Consider the following 22,780-nt stretch of genomic DNA (forward strand, 5'->3'; position numbering starts at 1 on the left):
GCATTCTCAGGACTTGGACAGCTTCCCAGGCAGCTTTTGCTATAAGCATTTAAAGGTGTAAGTATTGGCTTCGGCAGCACGGGGCAAGGGACAACCGTAGGGGCAAGAAAAAAACAGACCAATAAGCCTGGAAAGGAGCAGGTCGGTTTAAATGTTAACCACATCTGGAAAATACCCTCACTACAATATCTCAACTAGGCACCATAGTCTAGCATAGCCTAGCAAGTTGACACATAAAGTCAGCCGTCACAGGGCAGAATCTGACTTTCAGTGTTAGCACGTTAGAGTATTCAAAGGTACGGTTTTCCACCCAAACAAATAAAACATACAAAGTAATAAAAAAAATTTTTTTTAATGGAAAAAGCATGGACCATTCATAGAAAAAGAAGGAAGAGAAAGAGGAGGAAATAAATTAACAAAAACTCTCTCTGAAGAAGCCCAGAGTTTGGACTTGCTGGACAAAGACCCCTTTCAAGATTTGCCACTTTTGTTTTTTAACATCTTTATTGGAGTATAACTGCTTTACAGTGTTGTGTTAGTTTCTGCTGTATGACAAAGTGAGTCAGCTATATATATACATATATCCCCATGTCCCCTCCCTCTTGGGTCTCCCTCGCTCCCACCCTCCCTATCCCACCCCTCTAGGCGGTCACAAAGCACTGCACTGATCTCCCTGTGCTCTGCGGCTGCTTCCCACTAGCTATCTATTTTACATCTGGTAGTGGAGATATGTCCGTGCCACTCTCTCACTTCGTCCCAGCTTACCCTTCCCCCTCCCTGTGTCCTCATTCTGTACGTCTGCGTCTTTATTCCTGTTCTGTTCAAACTTTTAAGATTTTGATAGACAGGTACGGAGATCTACTCATCTTGTGGCCCCCCAAGACAAGCCTTGTACGTCAGTTGCCTTGCTTATTAAACCTGCCACCTACCAACCTGGACGCATCAGCTTCTTTCTTCGGTCTCTCCTCACCCCTCCTGGTACAGTGGCCCGTTTCAGGTTTCACCCAGGAAGCACCAGACGTTGCAAAACCAACACACGATGTGTTGTCTCTCTCCACACTGGGAATCACAGCTTCAGAAAGATGGAACCACATAAAGTGTGTAAAACACTTAGTTCAACTCCCAACACAGACCAAGCCTTAGCAGCAAGAAGAATGTTGTTGAAACCACGGGTAATCATTAGTTAAATCCATTTCACCGGTAACCCACCTTCACTAATCAAGGTCGTTTTAATTGTTGCTACAAAGACCTGTGTGTCCTCCAAGCAGCATGTATAGCCTGAACAATAAGACGTTAGCCCAACTTATTTTCCAGGAACGTGGAGTCAACTGTGTCTATTTCGAGCTGAGCCAGTTAAGTCTGGTTAGGACCCACGACCCTGAAACTGGACATGCACAAGTGTCCACTCAGTGACCTTTTGGTGTCTGAGAGAAGAAAACTCCACCCTCAGATTGTGTTGTGTCTCCATTTTTGAACGTGCAGAAGCCTGCACGGAACGATGATTACTGCACCTTTTTCCAATCACATTTCCCCGGGCTCCCCACACCCCCCATGCCTCAGACCAACCTGCTTCTTTATTCTTTGTCCCTAAAATACCTCAAACCGCTTTCCTTTCTGGGAGGCAGATCTGAGACTTGTTTTCCTGTCTCCTCGCTTGGCGACCTTGTGGATAAACCCTCTCTTTGCTGCAAACCTTGACATCTCAGGGTTTTGGCTTGCTGTGCGTTGGGCAAAAGGAACCTGGTTCAAAAACATTGTCACCTTATTATAAATAAATGTGCTAATGTCCTTAAATTAATAGTGTCCTTAAATACATACAGTATTTATCCATACTGTGGAAAAAAATCAAATATCAATTGTATATATTTTAATAGTTATTCACATGTATAAACAAAAAATTTTAAATATAGAAAAGGGGGACAAATATCCTTCAAATTGATTTACTCCCAGTTTTGTCAAATTGACTCAGCTGGAAAACCGAGGTAAACAACCTCAGATGGTGGAAATTTTGCTACAGAAAAACACCAAATGCATACCAAGTGGGTCTTTGATTAAAGATTCCAGGATGAGTTTTTCCTTTCTTTCTTTTTTTTGGCTATGTTGTGTGGCATGTGGGATGTGGGCTCTTAGTTCCTCAGCCAGGGATCGAACCCATGTCCCCTGCATTGGAAGCATGGAGTCCTAACCATTGGACCACCGGGGAAATCCCAGGATGAGTTTTTCTTAGTGCTTGTCTCTAGATTATCTGCATCAAGAACATCCAGGACATTAATTCAAGTCATAGATTCCTGGACCAACCCAATAACAATTTCTTGTAGAACCTGAATTTTCTGTTTATCAAAGCATCACTGGTGATTGTAGGGCTCTTGATTCCAACTGCTGTCACTTTTCTCCAACTTGCTAAGCAGGGCTGGAAGCAGGGGAGCTCAGAAGACTCACTGTGACTCTGAAGCTGACATCAATACCATTTCGTTATTCTGCAGTGCTTAGTGGGTGTCTTAGGGGTGTTATTTCTGCTTCCAAGGAATTCTCTTTGCAGCAACCTGGGTACTCAACGTTGAAGAAACAGCACTGGTGTGATATATATATTTAAACCTTAGATTAGACTGAGGTAGTTCAATGCGATGACATGGCCTTTAGGGACAGGGCCCTGGAGAGACAGAAAAGCTCTCCTGAGACAGAATGTCACAGGAAGAAAGGGGACATCTCCTTTGCAGCTCCCAGTGAAATCACACTCTGAAGAGAGCCATTTACTCTTGTTGATTCAGGGCAGTTTCCCCAAAAATTGAAAACGGGAGAGGATGGGTTAGTGGGGCATTATCTTTGCCCTCTCCTTCCAGAGAGGATGCACGTTATACATAAGTGCAGAGTGTTTCACAATCCTTATGTCCACTTAAATAAAGAAAAACCCAGGACTTCCCTGGTGGCGATATGTCCCCATATCTCCTCCCTCTTGTGTCTCCCTCCCACCCTCCCTATCCCACCCCTCTAGGTGGTCACAAAGCCCCGAGATGATCTCCCTGTGCTATGCGGCTGCTTCCCACTAGCTATCTATTTTACATTTGGTAGTGTATATATGTCCATGCCACTCTCTCACTTCGTCCCAGCTTCCCCTTGCCCCTCCCCTTGTCCTCAAGTCCATTCTCTACGTCTGCGTCTTTATTCCCGTCCTGTCCCTAGGTTCGTGAAAACCTTTTCTTTCTTTTTTTTAGATTCCATATATATGTGTTAGCATATGGTATTTGTTTTTCTCTTTCTGACTTACTTCACTCTGTATGACAGACTCTAGGTCCATCCACCTCACTACAAGTAACTCAATTTTGTTTCTTTTTATGGCTGAGTATATCCCATTGTATATATGTGCCACATCTTCTTTATCCATTCATCTGTCGATGGACACTTAGGTTGCTTCCATGTCCTGGCTATTGTAAATAGAGCTGTAATGAACACTGTGGTACATGACTCTTTTTGAATTATGGTTTTCTCAAGGTATATGCCCAGTAGTGGGATTGCTGGGTCATATGGTAGTTCTATTTTTAGTTTTTTAAGGAACCTCCATACTGTTCTCCATGTGGCTGTATCAATTTCCATTCCCACCAGTAGTGCAAGAGGGTTCCCTTTTCTCCACACTCCCTCTAGCATTTATTGTTTGTAGATTTTTTTGATGATGGCCATTCTGACTGGTGTGAGATGATATCTCATTGTAGTTTTGATTTGCATTTCTCTAATGATTAGTGATGTTCAGAGTCCTTTCATGTGTTTGCTGGCAATCTGAATATACATATTTTTAATTGTCTCATACCATGTCTCAAACCAAACCCAATAAATAAATATCTCTGGGGGCAGGCACAAGTCGCTATACTTCTTAAAACTCACCACGTGATTCTGATGTGCAAATTCAGATACAGCTTATTTTCATGCTTATCAACCTACACAATTATGCTTGTCACACTTCAACCTAAATATGAAACACCTGGAATTGCCACTCAGCACCAAGATACTGGTTCAAGAGGGCTGGCTTATGCCTGAGAACTTGTATTCCTTACAAGCTACAGGGCCCTGGATTTCACTGTAGGTACCAAGGTCCTCTTTACTCAGATCAATAAAATTTGATGAAAAAAATAAAGAAAATTGACCTGAGGTGATAAGGAAAAATCAACACACCTGCAATATATGTTCTATTTCAGAGAAGTTTATTAGTATTGAAACATAACGTTGCAATGGTTTTTGATAACAAACTGTCCAGGTTAAGAAAATAGTTCCCATTAACCAAGGTGAAGAGAATTTCTACTGAAACTCTTCCACAGCGTCAAAAATTCTACACACAGGAAACATTGTTTAAAAAGTGCAGACCTTTTCCAAAATCATAAAAAGGCCTTTTGTCCAGTTACCCAAATTTCATTTATTCACCCACACAGATGAATTTCATAGCACTCTACTGACATTACAGCCTAACAGGGTTTCCTTGTATTGACTCCGTTTCTTATACACGTAACTGACAAAGGACTACATATGACAATTTCACAAGCTCCATTTTAAATACAACATGAATTTACAAAATGTAAAGGCAGTGTTTGTCCCTTAGTCCCCAGTCGTATTTGGAGTTCCAGAAGTTGCACAGGTACCACGTGGGGAAGTGCTGCTTCACCAGACACAGGTACTCCTACATCTTTCCAATCCTCAGTCTTTCAGTCTCGTCCAATCACGTGAGACTTGAGGTTGAGCCTCTTTCCATGGCGGTGGGGAGGAGGGCGGTCACACAGTCAACGGGAGGAAGAGACCAGGAGGTCCTCACAGAGGACACTTACTAGGACGGAAGAACCTGTCCCTCAGACTCCTCTATGATGTGAGGGCTCAACAAGTGTAGGCTTCTTGAGGAAGATGAGAGCATTTGAGATTCGGAGCTCGGCCATCGCTTGTCCAGTCTCATAAAGATAGCTCTGTCCAGCTGGCCTGAAACATTCATGGTGGGTGTGGGGGACACTGCAAATCTCGACTGGGCTCAGGCAACGTGAGTCGGATGGAGTCTGCAGGTCAAAGGTGGATATCAGGGGACTTCCCTGGCAGTCCATAAGACTCTGTGCCTCCACTTCAGGGGGTGCAGGTTTGATCCCTGGTTGGGGAACTAAGATCCCACAGGCCACAATGCACAGCCAGAAAAAAAAAAGAAAAAAAGCTGGGCATCAAGGCTGGTGTCTTCCTGGTCACGTGGGGTTGCTTGTTAGGATCCAAGTCCAGGTGTATGAGGGGAAGCTGAAGAGCTTGTCAGCCCCAGACCAGGTCACGGAGAACTGGGCTGGGAGCTGTAGGATAGGCTGAGTCTTGCTCTTTTGTGGGGAATTCTGGCAAGTCTGGAGGGGATCTGGGAAGACCTCTCAAATCATGCCTTGATGCTACATTCACAGTTCTGGCCACACTGTTGTGTGGCAGGTTGTGGGTTGGGCTTCGAATCCCCATCAGGACAGTTGACCTGTGCCTGGAGGTCACAGACACAACCCAGGGCGAGTGTCTTCCTGTTAGACTGCAGAACGTCACAGGAGACACCATCAGACCTGCTGGCTGTCAACTTGGCCGTGAGAGAGGCATCCCGGCAGAAGCTCTTTAGAGCTTGGTGGGCAAGGCACTGGAATCCACCTCATGTCTTGGGTCCACAAGCACTCAGTTCAGGGGCTTTCTTTTCTTTTCTTTTTTTTTTTTTGTGGTACGCAGGCCTCTCACTGTTGTGGCCTCTCCCGTTGCGGAGCACAGGCTCCAGACGCGCAGGCTCAGCGGCCATGGCTCACAGGCCTAGCCGCTCCGTGGCATGTGGGATCCTCTCGGACCAGGGCACGAACCCGTGTCCCCTGCTTCGGCAGGCGGATTCTCAACCACTGCATCACCAGGGAAGCCCGGGGGCTTTCTTGAGAGACTGTGTAGGGCAGAATCATCTCCTATTAGGGTTCTTGACTGGTGGCTGACCTGTGAGAACAGGGCCCAGGACAGATCTCCTCCTGGATGTTTGGACAGGCACTGGCCGGGTGGGATGCTGTGGGAGAAGGAAATTCATTTAGACACTTTAGGAGTCAGAGTTATCAAACTGCATGCGATACAGGGCTGACAGTTTCAACCATATCGTAATAGAAAACAGGAAAATCATAAGCAACTTAGGACAAAGGGAAACTGGCAGACAAATAGGCAGAAAATAACCAATATACGCTAGGATTCTTTTCTGTATCAGGAGGAAGAGGAACAACCCAATAGAAATAGACAACACATGCAAAATTAAGTTTCACAAAGGCACGCAAATGGCCATTACACATTTGCAGAGATACCCACCTCAGAGGTGGTCAAGGGAAAAAATTACAATACCAATCTGAGATTTTTGCCTATCAGATATGGTATGAAAACTTTCTTCATATTGCCTGTTGTTGAGGTCAAGGGTCAAAACATTTTCCTGTGCAGAGTGGAGAATATCAACAGCAACTAACCTTTTGAGGGCAATTGGGAGTATTTACAAGTTAAATGATCCCTTGTCTTGACATGAAGCCAGAGAAGGAAGCTGATAAAACACTTCACACACACACACACACAAAAAAACCCTTCACATGTGCGCTGAAAGGCTTCCACTAGCATTTGCTGGCCTACTTGCACAAAATAGGAAAAAAATTCAAATAAAAAAAATTGAAAAAAAAAATAAAATGGGACCAGAATTTTGGATTACCTAACCCATGAAGAAAAAAAAAAAGGAACATGTAAAACACAGAAAAAAATTAGAATATGAGAAATACAGGGAGAAAAAAAACAGGACTCCTAGCATCCAGCCTGGGTTTAACATAATCCTGCACACATGAGGGGCATAGGAGTGAAGCACAATGGGGATGGAGGGGAGAAACAGCAGGGGAGCAGGGGCGGGACTCACCCTCACAAAGGCACACAATTCCGTGGATTCCTTCCAGGGTCTCTGCCTCTTCTCTTGGCGTCTCTCGGGACATGTCTGTGGTAGAGGATTTCTCTGCCGCCCCTCTTGCCTGCAGAACATTTCATCTTAAGTGTCTGGAAGCCCTCACCAGTGACTGGGAACCAAGAAGACTGTGGGAACCCAGTCCTAGCCCTTGTTTGGGGGTGAAGGAGGCATCTGAGACCCTGTGACCTTTGTAAAGGCGAGTCCTTCCATGACTTCAGAGGCAGCCCTCACTTCCGGGAAGCACCTCCTTCCCTACCGTGGTTTCATCATTGAATACTTTCAGGTGGTTCTCTGCCTGCCATGTGCATCATTCCAAGGGAGTTTCCGGCCCCTCCCCCTTCACGATTCTCAGGACTAGACTGAGCTCTGAGTGTGTAGCCCTGGAAGGCACAAAGCTCTCGAACGCTGCTCTTGAGTCTCCCTGTCTGCACCTGAGAGATCTACATAGAAAGAGTAGAGGGGCAAGACCATCTCCCTTGGTACCACTGTCCCCCAGCTCATTCTGACCCTGTGCTTCCTCACCTCAGTTCTGGTTCCTTCTCTCTGGCAGCCGTGTTGATGGACCCTGGAGTCTGGAGGTCCTGGGGGTTCGTGGGTGTCAGATTCTCCTTCTTATTGGAGCCCAAAGGCTGGGGAGCAAGGGCCCCACCCCAGGACTTCATGGGGCACCACTTGCTGATGGCCAAGTGTCCAAAGGCTCCACAATTCCTGCATTTCACCTGGGGGTGGAGGAGGAGGGTGGGGTCAACAGAAACCACAGGCAAGTTTCTTTCTTGTTTTAAAATTTTATTTATTTATTTATTTTATAGTTGTTTATTTTTTAGGCCATGCTGTGGGCATGTGGGATGTTAGTTCACCGACCAGGGATCGAACCTGCACCCCCTGCGTTGGAAGCACGGAGTCTTAACCACTGGACCACCAGGGTAGTCCCTGCAGGCAAGTTTCAAAGGTTAACACAGTTGACTCTTCAATGACGTGGGTTGGAACTGGGCAGGTCCACTTACACTCAGATATTTTTCATAAACCTGGACTATAGTACTACACCATCCAGAGTTGGTTGAATCCTCGGATGGGGAACCTCAGGTACAAAGGGCCAGAGGGCTGGCTATAAAGTTATACGTGGATTTTCCACTGACTAGAGTTTGCTGCCCCTAACCCCTTTGTTGTTCCAGAGTCACCTGCATAAGGACAGATTTTTGAAGTTGGATAGTGGTTTGGGATACAGGACATGGATTAGAACTGCCAGGACATTGAGATACTATGGTGCTGCCCATGGAGCATTTTCAAGAGAGATCAAGGAGAAGAGAATTTAGTGTCTAAAGGCGATGAAAATGAGCCAGATTTGTGCACTGGACAGACACCAAGCTTGACATGACACTGAACAGGGAATAAGGTAGCTCCTCAGAGGAGTCGATGGGCCAGTCACCCAGGTGAGGATACTACAAACCAGGCCAGCCTGACTTGGATAAGTAAGAACATCTGTCATAAGACACAGGCATTTCCGAGTTCCCTGGTGGACCCGTGATTAGGGCTCGGCACTTTCACTGCCACGGGTGGGGGTTCGAGTCCCTGGTCGGGGAACAAAGATCCTGCAAGCGTTTCCATGGTAAAAACCACTCTCTGGGCTTCCCTGGTGGCGCAGTGGTTAAGAATCTGCCTGCCAATGTAGAGGACACGGGTTCGAGCTCCGGTCCAGGAATATCCCACATGCTGTGGAGCAGCTAAGCCCGTGCGCCACAACTACTGAGCCTGCACTCTAAAGCCCGCGAGCCACATGCCACAACTACCGAAGCCCATGTGCCTAGAGCCCGTGCACTGCAACAAGAAAAGCCCACACACCACAATGAAGAGTAGCCCTGCTCACCGCAACTAGAGAAAAGCCCATGCGTAGCCACGAAGACCCAACGCAGCCAAAAATAAAAAATAAATTAATAAAATAACAAATTAATTTTTTAAAGTTAATTAAAAAAAACCCCACTCTCTGGGATCCATGCAGACACCCTGGTTCTTGAAATATCCAAGCCTCCAATTACCTTGGTACCCTTCTCTCCTGAGAAGGGAGTCTTCTGCCTCACTGGCTCCCTCTGTAGCATCTTCACATTCTGGGCCGTAGCGGGTCTTTGGGGCAGATTGTGAATGTTGTGACCTTTTATCTGCCTCATGTCCTTGGGCTTCTGGTCATTCTTCCTCGGGAATTGACTGTTCAGTTTTCTAGACACAAGAAAAAAATAAAAAATAGTATGTAGACACAGAGACAGAAGCCCATCCTACTCCTACTTCTGAATGAATGTGAGGGCTCACTGACCACTAAGTCGTTCCCACTATGAGTTGGTCTCTCCTCAGGAAGTGATGTCCCATTCTGTGAAATTTGTGACCTTTTTCCATCATTACTAACTCCCAGAGCGGGACACTGCCTGTGATAAGACCCCTAGATGAACAAACAGTGAAATTAGATTTGCAACCTGGAATGCCTGGCTTTGGCGAGTTGGCTGTGCTCAGGGCTGCTCATAATGTTTCTCCCTGAGAATTTCAGTGTAAACTTGGGCCTGTGTTTCGGGTTTTTAGACAGGCCCTCCCTCCAACATTTAAACATCTATCAATATTTATTGAAGACAATGCACAGGCAGACAACAACTATGGATTTTTTTCCCACGTATTTTCAGAAAACTCACAATTTTCGCAGAAGAGCTTCTTCCTGAGAAAACCTGTCAGTTCTTCTGACAAAGCTTGGCAAAGATTTGATAGTAAGTTAATGAACACCTGTGAAATTTCAGACATGACCCCTGAACCATATGCCTGTGTTCAACAGAGGCTTGCACAAAGCCACAGAGGAACAAGCAATCTGAGGGTGCTTGTGCAAGCTCACATATATGTGCAAATTCACACCAGGCAACCCACAAATAAAAGCCTGTGTTATGCTGAGGGATACACAAGTCAAAATTCTATCCCGGCAGAAATCTACAACGCACACCTATGCCCTGTTGGAAACCCTCCAGGCTCTACCCCATCACTGCCTGACATTTGACTTACCTCTCCTCTTGGACTCCAGGTCTTTGGGAAGCTCTGTGAGGCTGGACCACTGAAGGATGACATTTCTTAATCGGGACACAGCGGGCACTTGGATCTTCTCCCGGCAACAGAGGAAACCGTAGCAGAACCTCCACAGCGGCATCAACTACCCACTTCTCTGTCATCAAGTCGATCTGATGGAGAATCAAGACACAACCAGAGTTCTGAACACAGGAAGAAAACTTGGGATTACAGAAGATTAAAACTCCCAGTTTCTTGAGTTCTTTAATGTAATGCTAATTGGAGTGGAAAAGTTCTTTCCTCCAATCCCATAATGAGTTTGCTTGTGACCTCCAAGGGGCAGGCGGCAAGGAGTGGAATCAGAGTGTTGAGGGAATGCTGGTGATCCCCAGGTGGGAACTGAGGTGCCACAGCTGTTGCATATGTCCTGTCCATCTAATCATTGCATGTCCATTTTCATTGACCAATGCCCATGCACCCATGTTTTTGTTTTGTTTTTCTTTCTTTCTTTCTTGTTTTTTTTTTTTTTTGCTGTACTTATAATTACAGTTTTATAATAAAGGATACACATAGGGTGAGGTCTGGGAGGTTTCCAAACACAGCTTCCATGTCCTTGACACACAGAATCAGGACATGTCCCTCTCCTAGCACATCAATGTGTTCACCAGCCAGGAAGCTCACACAAACATCAGTATCCAGAATTTTCAGTTTCATTGATTGACTTATTGGCCATGTGGTTGAACTAAATCTCCAACCACCCTTTGCTTTGTGCACCCATGTTGTTAACCACTGAATTTCACCCCTGGGCACAGGAGAACCTACCTGAGCACTGATACCAGACAGGGAGGCCACCTCATCCCTCTACATCTCATTTGCCCAACCTAACAACTCCCACACTTACATCTCTTTGTGGAATCCCAACCTTCTTTAAGAACGCTTTGCCCTGTTCCATTGAAAGTTTGCTGGGGTCCATCGCTGCCAGTACTACCCCAAGGATTCTTTTTCTCTGTGGAGAGTAGAAAAGGAAACCATTGAATTTTGTACATCCCTGGAACACATACAGGACGCAGTCAAGTCCCATCCCTCTTCTCTGCCCACCATCTCAACTACTACCTTTTATTCAAAGTACATGTACATATTCTTCTACTAGGAACAGAGTAGCAATTAATGAAAAATAAGTTGATACAATTTACAATAACCAAGACTTGGAAACAACCTAAATGTCTGTCAACTGATGAAAGGATAAAGAAGATGTGATATATATATATAAAATGGAATACTATTCAGCCAAAAAGAATAAAATAATGCCATTTGCAGCAACATGGGTGGGCCTAGAGATGATCATACTAAGTGAAGTAAGGTCAGAAAGAGAAAGATAAATACCGTGTGATATCACTTCTATGTGGAATCTAAAATATGACATAAATGAACTTATCTATGAAACAGAAACAGACTCACAGAAATAGAGAACAGATTTGTGGTGGCCAAGGGGGAGGTAGGGTGGGGGAGGGATGGATTGGGAGCTTGGGATTAACAAATGCAAACTATTATATAAAGAATGAATAAACAACAAGGCCCTACTATATACTAAAGGGAACTATATTCAATATCCCATAATAAATCATAATGGAAAAGAATATGAAAAAGAATATATACAATCTGAATCACTTTGCTGTATACCAGAAACTAACACACTGTAAATCACTATACTTCAATAAAATAATTTTTTAAAAATAAGGTGATAATTTTTTTTTTAAGTTTCTCCACTATATCCATGAAAATTCAATTAACAATCAAGCCAGGAAGAGAAAAAGAGTACTTCATTCGAACCAAACTGAGGATGATAAGCCAGGAGACAGACTCTCAGAAGCTCTGAGAACTGTTCCTCTGGTCAGGAGTTAGAGATGCAGTTTTATACTTTTCAAGACAATGAATTATGTATCATATGGGCAGGTTAACATTATACCTGAATGTCATCAGAGATATTTTGGTTAGGTATGCACGGACAGAGTGAACTTTTAGGTCAATAACATCCCATGTACAGGATGAAAAAGAAATATTAATCTTAAAAATTACAATGCTGGGGCTTCCTTGGTGGCACAGTGGTTGAGAGTCCGCCTGCAGATGCAGGGTACACGGGTTCGTGCCCTGGTCTGGGAAGATCCCACATGCCGCGGAGCGGCTGGGCCCGTGAGCCATGGCTGCTGAGCCTGCGCATCCGGAGCCTGTGCTCCGCAACGGGAGAGGCTGCAACAGTGAGAGGCTCACATACCGCAAAAAAAAAAAAAAAATTACAATGCTGGCATCTGAAGAAAGGGACAATTTTTCTCAAAGTTTCACTATATCCTCCTGCCTTGAGAAGTTCCGGTTAATGTATAATGCAGGTGCAAATTGCACATTTGGAAAGGCCTGTCCTCTTCAAATGGGGACATGTGGAGGAATATTATGTGTGTTTCAATTCTGACTTAGCTCGACTATCTTGCCATAGAGAAATTTCTGATTTTTCCCCCTCAACTACTTAACATATTATATTTAATAAACGCACATTCCATATTTAGAGACCTTATATTATATACCAGAAAACACTTGGAAAAAGTATTCAGGTAATAGCTCTCAAAGAAAATTCAAGATATTTTACAATCTAGAGTTCCCTTTTGTCCATTTTAACAAAATTAAATATAACTACTTTTTTACATTTCTTAATAACATTAAGGTTTTTTTTTACTGCTTTTTTATCTCTGATTCATAAAAAATCAGTTTTCTTTTTTATTCTGATTCATGGCTTCTAAACCAATTGTCATTGCACCGTGTTATGTCAAGACTATACTTTTTATATAGGATTTAGAAACCATCTACAAAAGCGGTTATTTTGCTCTATGCACAAAATGTAAGTCATTTTCAAATCCTCTCCACTGTATAAAAATATGGAACACTTCACGAATTTGCGTGGCATCCTTGCACAGGGGCCATGCTAATCTTCTCTGTGTCGTTCCAATTTTAGTATATGTGCTGCCGAAGCAAGCACTAAGTGTTTTGTGTTTTTGTTTTTGTTTTTTTTTTTGCGGTACGCGGGCCTCTCACTGTTGTGGCTTCTCCCACTGCAGAGTACAGGCTCCGGACGCGCAGGCTCAGTGGCCACGGCTCACGGGTTCAGCTGCCCCGCGGCATGTGGGATTTTCCCAGACCGGGGCACGAACCCGTGTCCGCTGCATCGGCAGGTGGACTCTCAACCACTGCGCCACCAGGGAAGCCCGCAAGCACTAAGTATTTTTTAAAATGTGAAATACACTGGCACAAATCGCTGAAATCAAATTCCTTAAATCAGAAATGAAATTCAAATGGAAATCATAAAGAAGAAAAAACAGATAAACCATTTTGGGTCAAAACTTAGGAGCAGGACAAAATCTGACTTCAGGGGAGATTCCTTAGTCTAAACGGACACGTTATAAACAAGCAAAAAACAAAAAAATTATCCAAAGTGTTCTGGGTTTTTTGTAGTTGTTGTTTGGTTTTGTTTTTGACCACACCACACGGCATGTGGTATCCTAGCTCCCCAAACAGGGATCTGACCCGGGCCCACTGCATTGGAAGCGTGGAGTCCTAACCACTGGACGGCCAGAGAATTACCAAGGTGTTTATCTTAAGAAAATGAGGACAGAAAAAAAATTACAAAAGGTAAAATAAATAACGGGGAATTGGCTAACTAAAAATTAAACAGGTTCTAATGGAAATACAAATAGAATGCAACAGGAAAATATCTTAATCCACAGACTGTCATGAAAAGTAAATATGATTTATCATACTAAATTATATTAAGAAAAAGAAAAGACAATTTTGCCATAGAAACAGGAAAGAAAGGGTCAGAACATGTTATGTCGGATATTGGGGCTGACTTATTTGAAGGTCTAGAATAAAGTACGCTTTCCTCTTCAAATTTCAATGACCAAAATCAAGTAGTGAGGAAGGATTTCCCAACCATAAAATAAGGTTGCTTCCACATTGCACTAGGAACTTCACACCTGAGGTGTTGCTCTGTTTTGTGTACAGGCTTAGGGTCAGGGTCCTGAATTTCAGCCATCTCCAAACAAGTTCCCATGAATACACTAGGATGAAAGGTAGATTAACAAATCGCTTATAGTTTTATAAAGCCCTCGCTCAAAGGGTTCCATAACTGCTAATCCACCACCACACACAAATCAAGTGCTTGGTGACCATTCTTTGAAAAGTCTGACATTCATTGAAAAATTAACATTTTGGAAGTATTTTGTGTATCAGTCACTGTGCTAAGAAATTCTATTAAACAATGAACTAATCCTTACCTCAACGTCTAAAATGGCCCTCTGTTGCTTGTTCCCACTCTCCTAGTTCACTGACGATAAACAGTAATGAAAAGTGAAGTGCGCTTCTGCTGTCTGTCCAGAACCGCCCAGATATGTGGACACTGGACAAAACCACCGGAGAGAGAGTGGTTGCCAAGATGCCTGGAGAAGAGACCGCTGACCAGAATTCCTTCTTCTGCTGGGCTTTACACTGTCTTAGGACCCCCTGGATTTTCCCTCCCGTTAATCTCATCATCCTAACCTAATCACAGCTAACCAATCACCACCCACAATCCACTGACTGGATGCAACGTTCTATTGGGTGTTTACCATTCCTTCACACTCTCACTTTCTCTCAAATTTGTACATCTGAAACAATACGCTGTATTTTGGTCTTTGCCATTTTCTATGATTTTAAAACGACATTCGTATAACTATGTAATTTTAACAATATATACTACGTCTAAAATATTTATGCATATGTCGCTACGGGAGAGGCTGTGCATGAGTGGGGATAGTGGGTATATGGGAAATCTCTGGACTTTCTGCTTCTATTGCTGTGAGCTAAAAACAGCTAAAGGCTTCCCTGGTGGCGCAGTGGTTAGGAGTCCGCCTGCCGATGCAGGGGACACGGGTTCGTGCCCCGGTCCGGGAGGATCCCACATGCCGCGGAGCGGCTGGGCTCGTGCGCCACGGCCGCTGAGCCTGTGCGTCCGGAGCCTGTGCTCCGCAACGGGAGAGGCCCGCGTACCGCAAAAAAAAAGGAGGAGGAATAATTCTGATGCTTGAGCTGAGTTAGTAAAGTGAGATGGGGTCCTAGACCTGCTACCACTTCCTGATGCCTCCTAAAGTGACTTAGTGTAATTCTCAATAACAGTGATTGCTATTGTTTAATCCAAGTGAAGTGAAACCTGATTTTTAATTTCACCAATGATGATACTTCAGAAATACAGTAGTCAGGTTACCTTACAGGTATCATAGAATGAGTTTTCAGGTTTAGTAGAGGTATGCCATTAACATCTCCATGATTAACAAAAGCTACAATAAATCTACAGGAATCATCTAATCCTGCAGAGAAACAGTGTATATAAATGACAATTGCTGGAATAGAAATATTTTCTCTACCTCTGGGTGTATGAAATTCCTTAAGGAGATATTAACTGAAAACATCCATTGTTGGTTAACTTTGGTAAGAGCGTTTTCTGTCTCCAAATTAGGGAAGGAATTTTTTAATGGTAATTTTGAAAATGGGTTTCAGATAGCAGATATCAGGCACAAAAGTATCTAGTGACCTATTCTTTGATTTTAAAATATTCTTATATCATTTCCAATCCATGTATCTAATTTTATTAAAATACTTAAAACTTTATTCATAATTAGTATTGACTTATACAATAAATATTTAAAGGTAAATGGAAACTTGTTACAAAAAATATTTTACTCCTTTTTTTTTTTTTTTTTTTGCGGTACGCAGGCCTCTCACTGTTGTGGCCTCTCCCGTTGCGGAGCACAGGCTCCAGACGCGCAGCCTCAGCGGCCATGGCTCACGGGCCCAGCTGCTCCGCAGCATGTGGGATCCTTCCGAACTGGGGTACGAACCCGTGTCCCCTGCATCAGCAGGTGGGCTCTCAACCACTGTGCCACCAGGGAAGCCCCACAAAAAACATTTTAAAATACCATCAAATCTAAAATGAAATGAAAATGTATGAAAACATGTAGATACACACCTGTATTTTATTTAAGAACATAACTAGCTAGGTTTGTTAAATACCATCGTGTTTAAATGCACTGGTGTTTTACCAACCTAGCAAGGTTCTAATTCATTTTTTCCTTTTCATAAAAAGCCTTTAAATTTGGACAAATCATGAATTTATCTGTCTCGGTGTTCCTTATCTTTTCATTGAAAGTACTAGTGCCAACTGCGTCATGAATTATGTAGAATACAGGGTGTACGACATACTTGGCTTTTATACAGTGATCCATATGCTGTAAAGCTCTTTCAGTGTTATATATTCAACTTTCAGACACCTGTTTAGGAGGAAAAATATATAAATAATTACTTATAAGTGGGAACTAATTTAAGTGAAGAATATTAAATTTCAGTTACATGCTATAGAATTCTGCCTCATGTTCCAATGCAGGAATCTCAGGCTCAGAAGAAAAATATTATTCTTTGGGATTTGACAGATGGCCACCAGGAATTTGACAATAGGAATGATCTTTGTATTCCAGACTACAGTTGGAATTCTGGGGAATTTCTGTCTTGTTTACCATTTTCTCTTCCTTTACTTCACAAAGTGCAGGTTTAGGTCCACAGATTTGATTCTCAAGCACATGACTGTACCAATCTCTTGGTTATTTTCTCCAAAGGAATCCCTGAAACGTCAGCAGCTTTGGGGTTGAAACTTTTTTTCAATGATTTTGGATGCAAACTTGTTTTCTATATTCACAGAGTGAGCAGGGATGTGTCCATTTGTACCACTTGCGTCTTGAGTGTCTTCCAAGCCATCTTGATCAGTCCCAGAGACTCTAGGTGGGCAGAGCTTAAGGTAAAAGCTCCCAGGTTCATAGGCACCTTCAACACCCTCTGCTGGATCTTGAACATGATGTTAAATATTTTGGTTCCTTTTCATACGACCAACAAAATGAACAACATGAACATCATAAGGAAAAAAGATCATGGCTACTGTTTTGCAGTATATCAGGGCAAAATTACAGAGTCCTTCTATCTGCTCTTGGTATTATTGCATGATGGCTTCTGTTTGGTGCTGATGGTCTAGTCCAGTGGTTCCATGGTTTTCCTTCTGCACAGGCACAAGCAGAGGGTCCAATATATCCATAGGAACAATCCGTCCGTCAGAGCTTCTCCTGAGACCACAGCTATCCGAAGCATCCTTGTCCTGGTGTGCTTCTTTGTTTCTTTGTGGACTCTCTCCTCTATCTTTCACATTTGTTTGGCAGTTTTTATTTTTATTTATTTTCATTTTTTAAAGAAGATGTTGGGAGTAGGAGTTTATTAATTAATTAATTTATTTTTGCTGTGGTGGGTCTTCATTTCTGTGTGAGGGCTTTCTCTAATTGTGGCAAGCGGGGGCCACTCTTCACCACAGTGCGCGGGCCTCTCACTATCGCAGCCTCTCTTGTTGCAGACGCGCAGGCTCAGTAATTGTGGCTCACAGGCCCAGCCGCTCCGCGGCATGTGGGATCCTTCCAGACCAGGGCTCGAACCCTTGTCCCCTGAATTAGCAGGCAGATTCTCAACCACTGCGCCACCAGGGAAGCCCCTGTTTGGCAGTTTTTAACAATCCAGTTTGTGGATGAAAAATACTTCTACACACATCACTGCATGTTTCCCAACTATAAGCCCCTATATTCTCATGATCCTTGGCTCCAGAGTGTGTAGGTTCTGCTTTGCTTGCTGTGGAATTATAAATCCCCTAAACTTATCATAAGTATGTAAATCGTATGCATATTCAGAAAGCCTGGTTGTTTATTCATTAATCTTCTTTGTTGTATAGGTACATTTATGAAATAGTCACATGACAACAACACATTTACCAAGTTCGGTAAACCGCACAAACTGAGCTTCTATTTCTTAAAAACAGTGCCATCAATAGCAATTTAATTGAAATGTGATATATTTATCAAGTTAACATATATGTATTTGAAACTTCATTTATGTATGCATGTATAAATACATATGTGTCAGTGTATTTATGTTCTATATGCATATACATAAAATATAGGTTGTCATTATTTTTTCATCAATCAATAACATTGAAAAATTATAAACTAAAAAATAAGATATGATACTAATTATTGTAATTGCAAGTGGCTTTAATCTTTAAGTCTAGTCAATCTGAAATATATATATGCATTTATATTTATATGATATATATGTTTATATTTTATATATACACACATGAATATATATATATATATCCACCTTCCAGAGCTACTTATTCAATTTTTTAACTTTACATAGAATATGCTTTTCAGTTTTCCATGTAAAACCTTATATTTTAGGTGTATGTCTTGGGATAATATCCAACTGAATAGACCAAAAAATATTTGACTTTAGTAGGAGAAGTCTTCAAGGTGAATTTAAAAATGAATATATTTACGAATAGATTCTTCAACTTCTTGGATGACCTTAATTACACCCATTCTATTTTCTTTTTCTTTCTCATGCTTTCCACCCTGAGGCTGCTAAGGCAGGTAAATTTGCGGACAACTGAGAAAGATGCAGAAGGTAAGATTTCTTGCCATGTCAGCCTCCCAGATATCTGCCCACAAGGTCTGGTGGAAGAGAAAATGATGAGTCCCTTTCCTCTCTCTAAATTTAGATTAACAGCAGACAATATTTGCATAGCTAGTTCCTTAGGACATAGTGACTCTGGTTTCGGTAAAAAAGTACTCTCATTTTTTTTTTATTGGTATTTTCCTCCCAGAGATGGTCACTGTTTTTTTTGTCTCTTTTCTCTACATTCATGTGAATCACCTCATTGTTAATAGTTTTACTTAATACAGATGTTAATAAGTATATGATCTGAAATTAGTAACGATTTAGTTTCTACTCTGCATTATTTTATCTTTCAGTACTGTTTCAGGTCTCATAGTTTAGGGCATGGCATGAGACTGTTCCATAATGCATGTAGGGAATTCCCTTGTGTTCCCGTGGTTAAGATTCTGTGCTTCCACTGCAGGGGACGGGTTCGATCCCTAGTTGGGGAACTAAGATCCCGCATGCCTCATGGTGTGGCCTAATAATAATAATAATGATAGTAATTCATGTAATAGTTTCCTTTGTGCTTTTGTTTGTAGCACAAAGCAAATGAGTCTTTCTGTTCCCATTCTAATATGGAGCCATGCACACTTGCATCCATTAATCCAAATTGGGATGGGGTAGATTTCTGCAGTATTATACATATATCTTTTCAATTAGTGTCTTTATTTTCTTCAGAAAAATACACAGAAATGGAATTGCTGGATCATATGGTAGTCCTCTTTTTTAATATTTTGAGGAACTGCATACTGTTTTCCATAGTGGCTGTACCAATTTACATTCCTACCAACAGTGCATGAGGACTCCTTTTTCTCCACATCTTCACCCACACTTGTTATTTGTTGTTTTTTCGATAACAGCCATTTTCACAGGTGCAAGGTGATATATCATTGTGATTGTGATTTGAGTTTCCTTGATGATGTGGAATCTAAAACACAAAGCAAATGACTGTATAAAATAAAACAGACAGACTCACAGGTACAGGTATAGAAAACAAACTAGTGGATACCACTTCGGAAAGGGAAGTGGGGAGGGGCAAAATAGGGGAATGGGATTAAGAGACACAAACTACTACCTATAAGATAGATAAGCAACAAGGATGATGTTGCACGACACAGGGCAATGTAGCCATTATTTTGTAATAATCTATACAAATATTGAAACACTATGCTGTATACTTGAGACCAACAGAATATTGTAAATCGACAATACTTCAATTAAAAATTTTTTCTAACGCTGATAATAACTCAACTATCCTTATCAGGTCAGATTGTGGATGCTCAGAAAACTCCATGGGAAACAATGAGGCTTCCAGAATAGATGAGGAAACATGAGGAGAAGTTTCCCTATCCCGTTAGACTTTCTGTTGTTTCAGGATGCCCTGTTCAAGCACCAGTGCTAACCTAACCAATTCGATATGTATGACTGTGAGCATAACTCCATACTGTTAGTCCTCAAGCAATAATGAAAACTCTCCATGATGGATTCTCGGTGCCCAGAAGACTAGTAACCTGCTCATAAATCTTAACTTAGGAAAGTTCATCCTGTTTCCAAGCACCTACCCCGATACCCTAGGTTAACTATAAAATTCTGGAATGGGCCCTGGGTGGTGCAGAACACAGCTGTGAAAACTTCCAGATCTTACCATTGTCAGCCTGATCTAGATCCCACCCTGTGAGTAAGTTACACTATCATAGATGGATCCATTGATTAGATAAAGGTCCTTGCCTCCTTTCTCGGTCTCAAGATGCCTTCTCAAAGCCATACTTAGAAAATATACATGCACCCCAATGTTCATTGCAACGCTATTTACAATAGCTAAGACATGGAAGCAACCTAAATGTCCGTCAACAGAGGAATGGATAAAGAATACGTGGTATGTATATATACAATGGAGTATTACTCAGCCATAAAAAAGAATGAAATAATGTTATTTTCAGCAACATGGATGGACCTAGAGACTATATATTAAGTGAAGTAAGTCAGACAGAGAAAGACAAATGTCATATGATATCACCTATATGTGGAATCTAAAAAATGATACAAGTGTACTTATTTACAAAAGAGAAACAGACTCACAGGCTTAGAAAACAAACTTATGGTTACCAAAGGGAAAATGTTGGGGGGGAGGGTGTTGGTATAAATCAGGAGCTTGGAATGAACACACACACACTACTATATATAGATAGATAACCAACAAGGACCTACTGTATAGCACAGGGAACTCTACTCAATATTCTGTGATAACCTATATGAGAAAAGAATATGAAAAAGAATGAATATATATATAAAAAATTTAAAAAGTAAATATCATCATGATCTCAAGAATTTTTTTTAAAAAAGATGGCTTATCAGTTCACTGGGCATTTTTGTTCCCTTCGCCCTCGAACACAATGCAATCACATGAGATCTAATCATGGGGGTCAATGGGAATTGATCTGGCCGGTCTCTCACCCACAAGACCTTAAGAGATATTTATTTCCTGGTTACTTTTCTTCTGCATTTTGATTTGATCACATATGTATGTATCTGATACAATCAACTATAATTTGATATTTCTCATTCCCAAAATTTTAAGAAATTCTAACATATATGTACATACTTTGAACATACTTTGAATATATTATTTTCTGCAAATGTAAAATATTTATACACATGTCCTTATACTGTCTAATATTTTATCAGGACTTTGCTCCCAATTGTTTTGGAAAAATCTCCTTTTTACACATGTACCTGTAGTTCATTGTGTTTCACCACTGTTTGTAATTTTTGTGTGTCAATGCACTGGACTTTTTGGTTATAATCCCTGATCCTATTGGTGAGCATTTATGTTTTTCCTTCCGCTATCAATGCTCCCATGAACACACTTGGGCAATCTCCTTGTTGTCATAAACAGAAAGTGAGAAGTTGAATTGGTGAGTCATCATTTTCACGCATCTTAGGGTTTAGTTTGCATAATCATGTATCTCCTGAAGTGGTTAAGCCCCAAAATCTCACTAACTCCAGAGGAGAATCTCCAGTTCCCCACATCATAGGCACACTGGGTAACAATCTGAATTTTTATTAGTAGTATGTATGTGAAAACTTGGTGGTGTTTTTATCTGCATTGACTTTATTACTAGCAATGCTGTATGTAATGTAACATAGTTTTCATCATATGAGTTTACTAACCTGTGAATTGTTTTGTCAATTGTTTTCCAATTTATTGTGAATAGTTTCCTTTTGTTTTGAATCGGTAGAAATTACACTTTATATATCTGGATACAATTTCTTTCTGAGTGATGGGAATTATAAGTAGGTGGTTCCATTTTGTAACTGCTTTTAATGATATTTTCAGACAAAATGTACCAGTTCTAATGTTATGAGAAGTAATTTTAATGTAGGAACTTTGTTTAAATCCTGGCTAAAAAAAAATCAAAACCAATAAAACGTGTTTGAGTAATTTAGATTTAGAAGAATGTGAATATGAACTGGGTATTAGATGATATTTAAAATTTTTTGAAATAATTTTGTGTTATAAAGCCTGGGAGTCTTTTATTGTCTTTTATATCCTTAAATGATTACTTCCTAGAACTGATTTGATGGCTTCCAACTTATTTATTAGACAAATACATAATTCTACGATTTGCATTCAAGTCTATCTATCATCTCCATGTCCCACCTAACCCCCACCCAAAGGAGAAGTTTGAGATGTATGATTCAAGACTGGAAAAACATTGAACATTTTGAAGAGGTCTTAAGGGTAAACAGAGATTCACCTTCTCTTCCGGTGTCAGGTTCCCGCGTACAACCACAACCAACAAGGTTCATAATCTCGCACCATCTCAGGCTGGGATAAGTGATAGGATTGTAGAATCCAATCAGCCAATAGGAACAAGCCACGCCCCATGAGGGTCTAATAAAAGGCAGGCACATCGCGCCTGTGGACACTTCTGACTCTGAACCGCTCTGAGAGAGGACCTTTCGTTTGGGCTTCAAGATGGAATCGGGCACTGAAGACCTACACCCTCACAGCCCCTCCACGGAACACCCCACTGACCAGCCTCCCGTCCAGCAGGACTCCATGGAAGAAAGGGGCTCTGATGTGGAGGACAAACTATCCCAAGAAAAAGGCAAGACATTCTCTTCCCGGTGAAGAGACAGCCACGACCAAAGGCCAGATAGGGTCCTGGGCTGTTTGAGGCTGGAAGGAGGGATGGAATC

At 41.8% G+C, this 22,780-nt stretch overlaps 1 protein-coding gene, 1 non-coding gene and 1 pseudogene across 2 annotated transcripts in view; 1 reads left to right on the forward strand and 2 right to left on the reverse strand.

Moving 5' to 3' along the window:
* The window catches only part of LOC136140938 (zinc finger protein ZFP2-like), a 29,696-nt gene extending 18,750 nt beyond the window's left edge, over nucleotides 1-10,946 (reverse strand). The window contains 5 exon segments of the mRNA XM_065899078.1: nucleotides 5,959-6,025; nucleotides 7,466-7,662; nucleotides 8,977-9,154; nucleotides 9,974-10,146; nucleotides 10,875-10,946. Of these exon segments, the coding sequence (XP_065755150.1) occupies nucleotides 5,959-6,025; nucleotides 7,466-7,662; nucleotides 8,977-9,154; nucleotides 9,974-10,146; nucleotides 10,875-10,946 (687 nt within the window).
* A 1,945-nt stretch (nucleotides 10,947-12,891) lies between these two features.
* Nucleotides 12,892-12,998, reverse strand: LOC136141581 (U6 spliceosomal RNA). The gene has a single exon (XR_010657755.1). It is a non-coding gene; the product is annotated as a U6 spliceosomal RNA (small nuclear RNA).
* A 3,481-nt stretch (nucleotides 12,999-16,479) lies between these two features.
* On the forward strand, nucleotides 16,480-22,019 carry LOC136140940 (vomeronasal type-1 receptor 4-like; annotated as a pseudogene).
* Nucleotides 22,020-22,780: the final 761 nt, after the last annotated feature.

Source organism: Phocoena phocoena, chromosome 20 (assembly GCF_963924675.1).
Source record: "Phocoena phocoena chromosome 20, mPhoPho1.1, whole genome shotgun sequence".
Taxonomy (NCBI): Eukaryota; Metazoa; Chordata; class Mammalia; order Artiodactyla; family Phocoenidae; genus Phocoena; species Phocoena phocoena.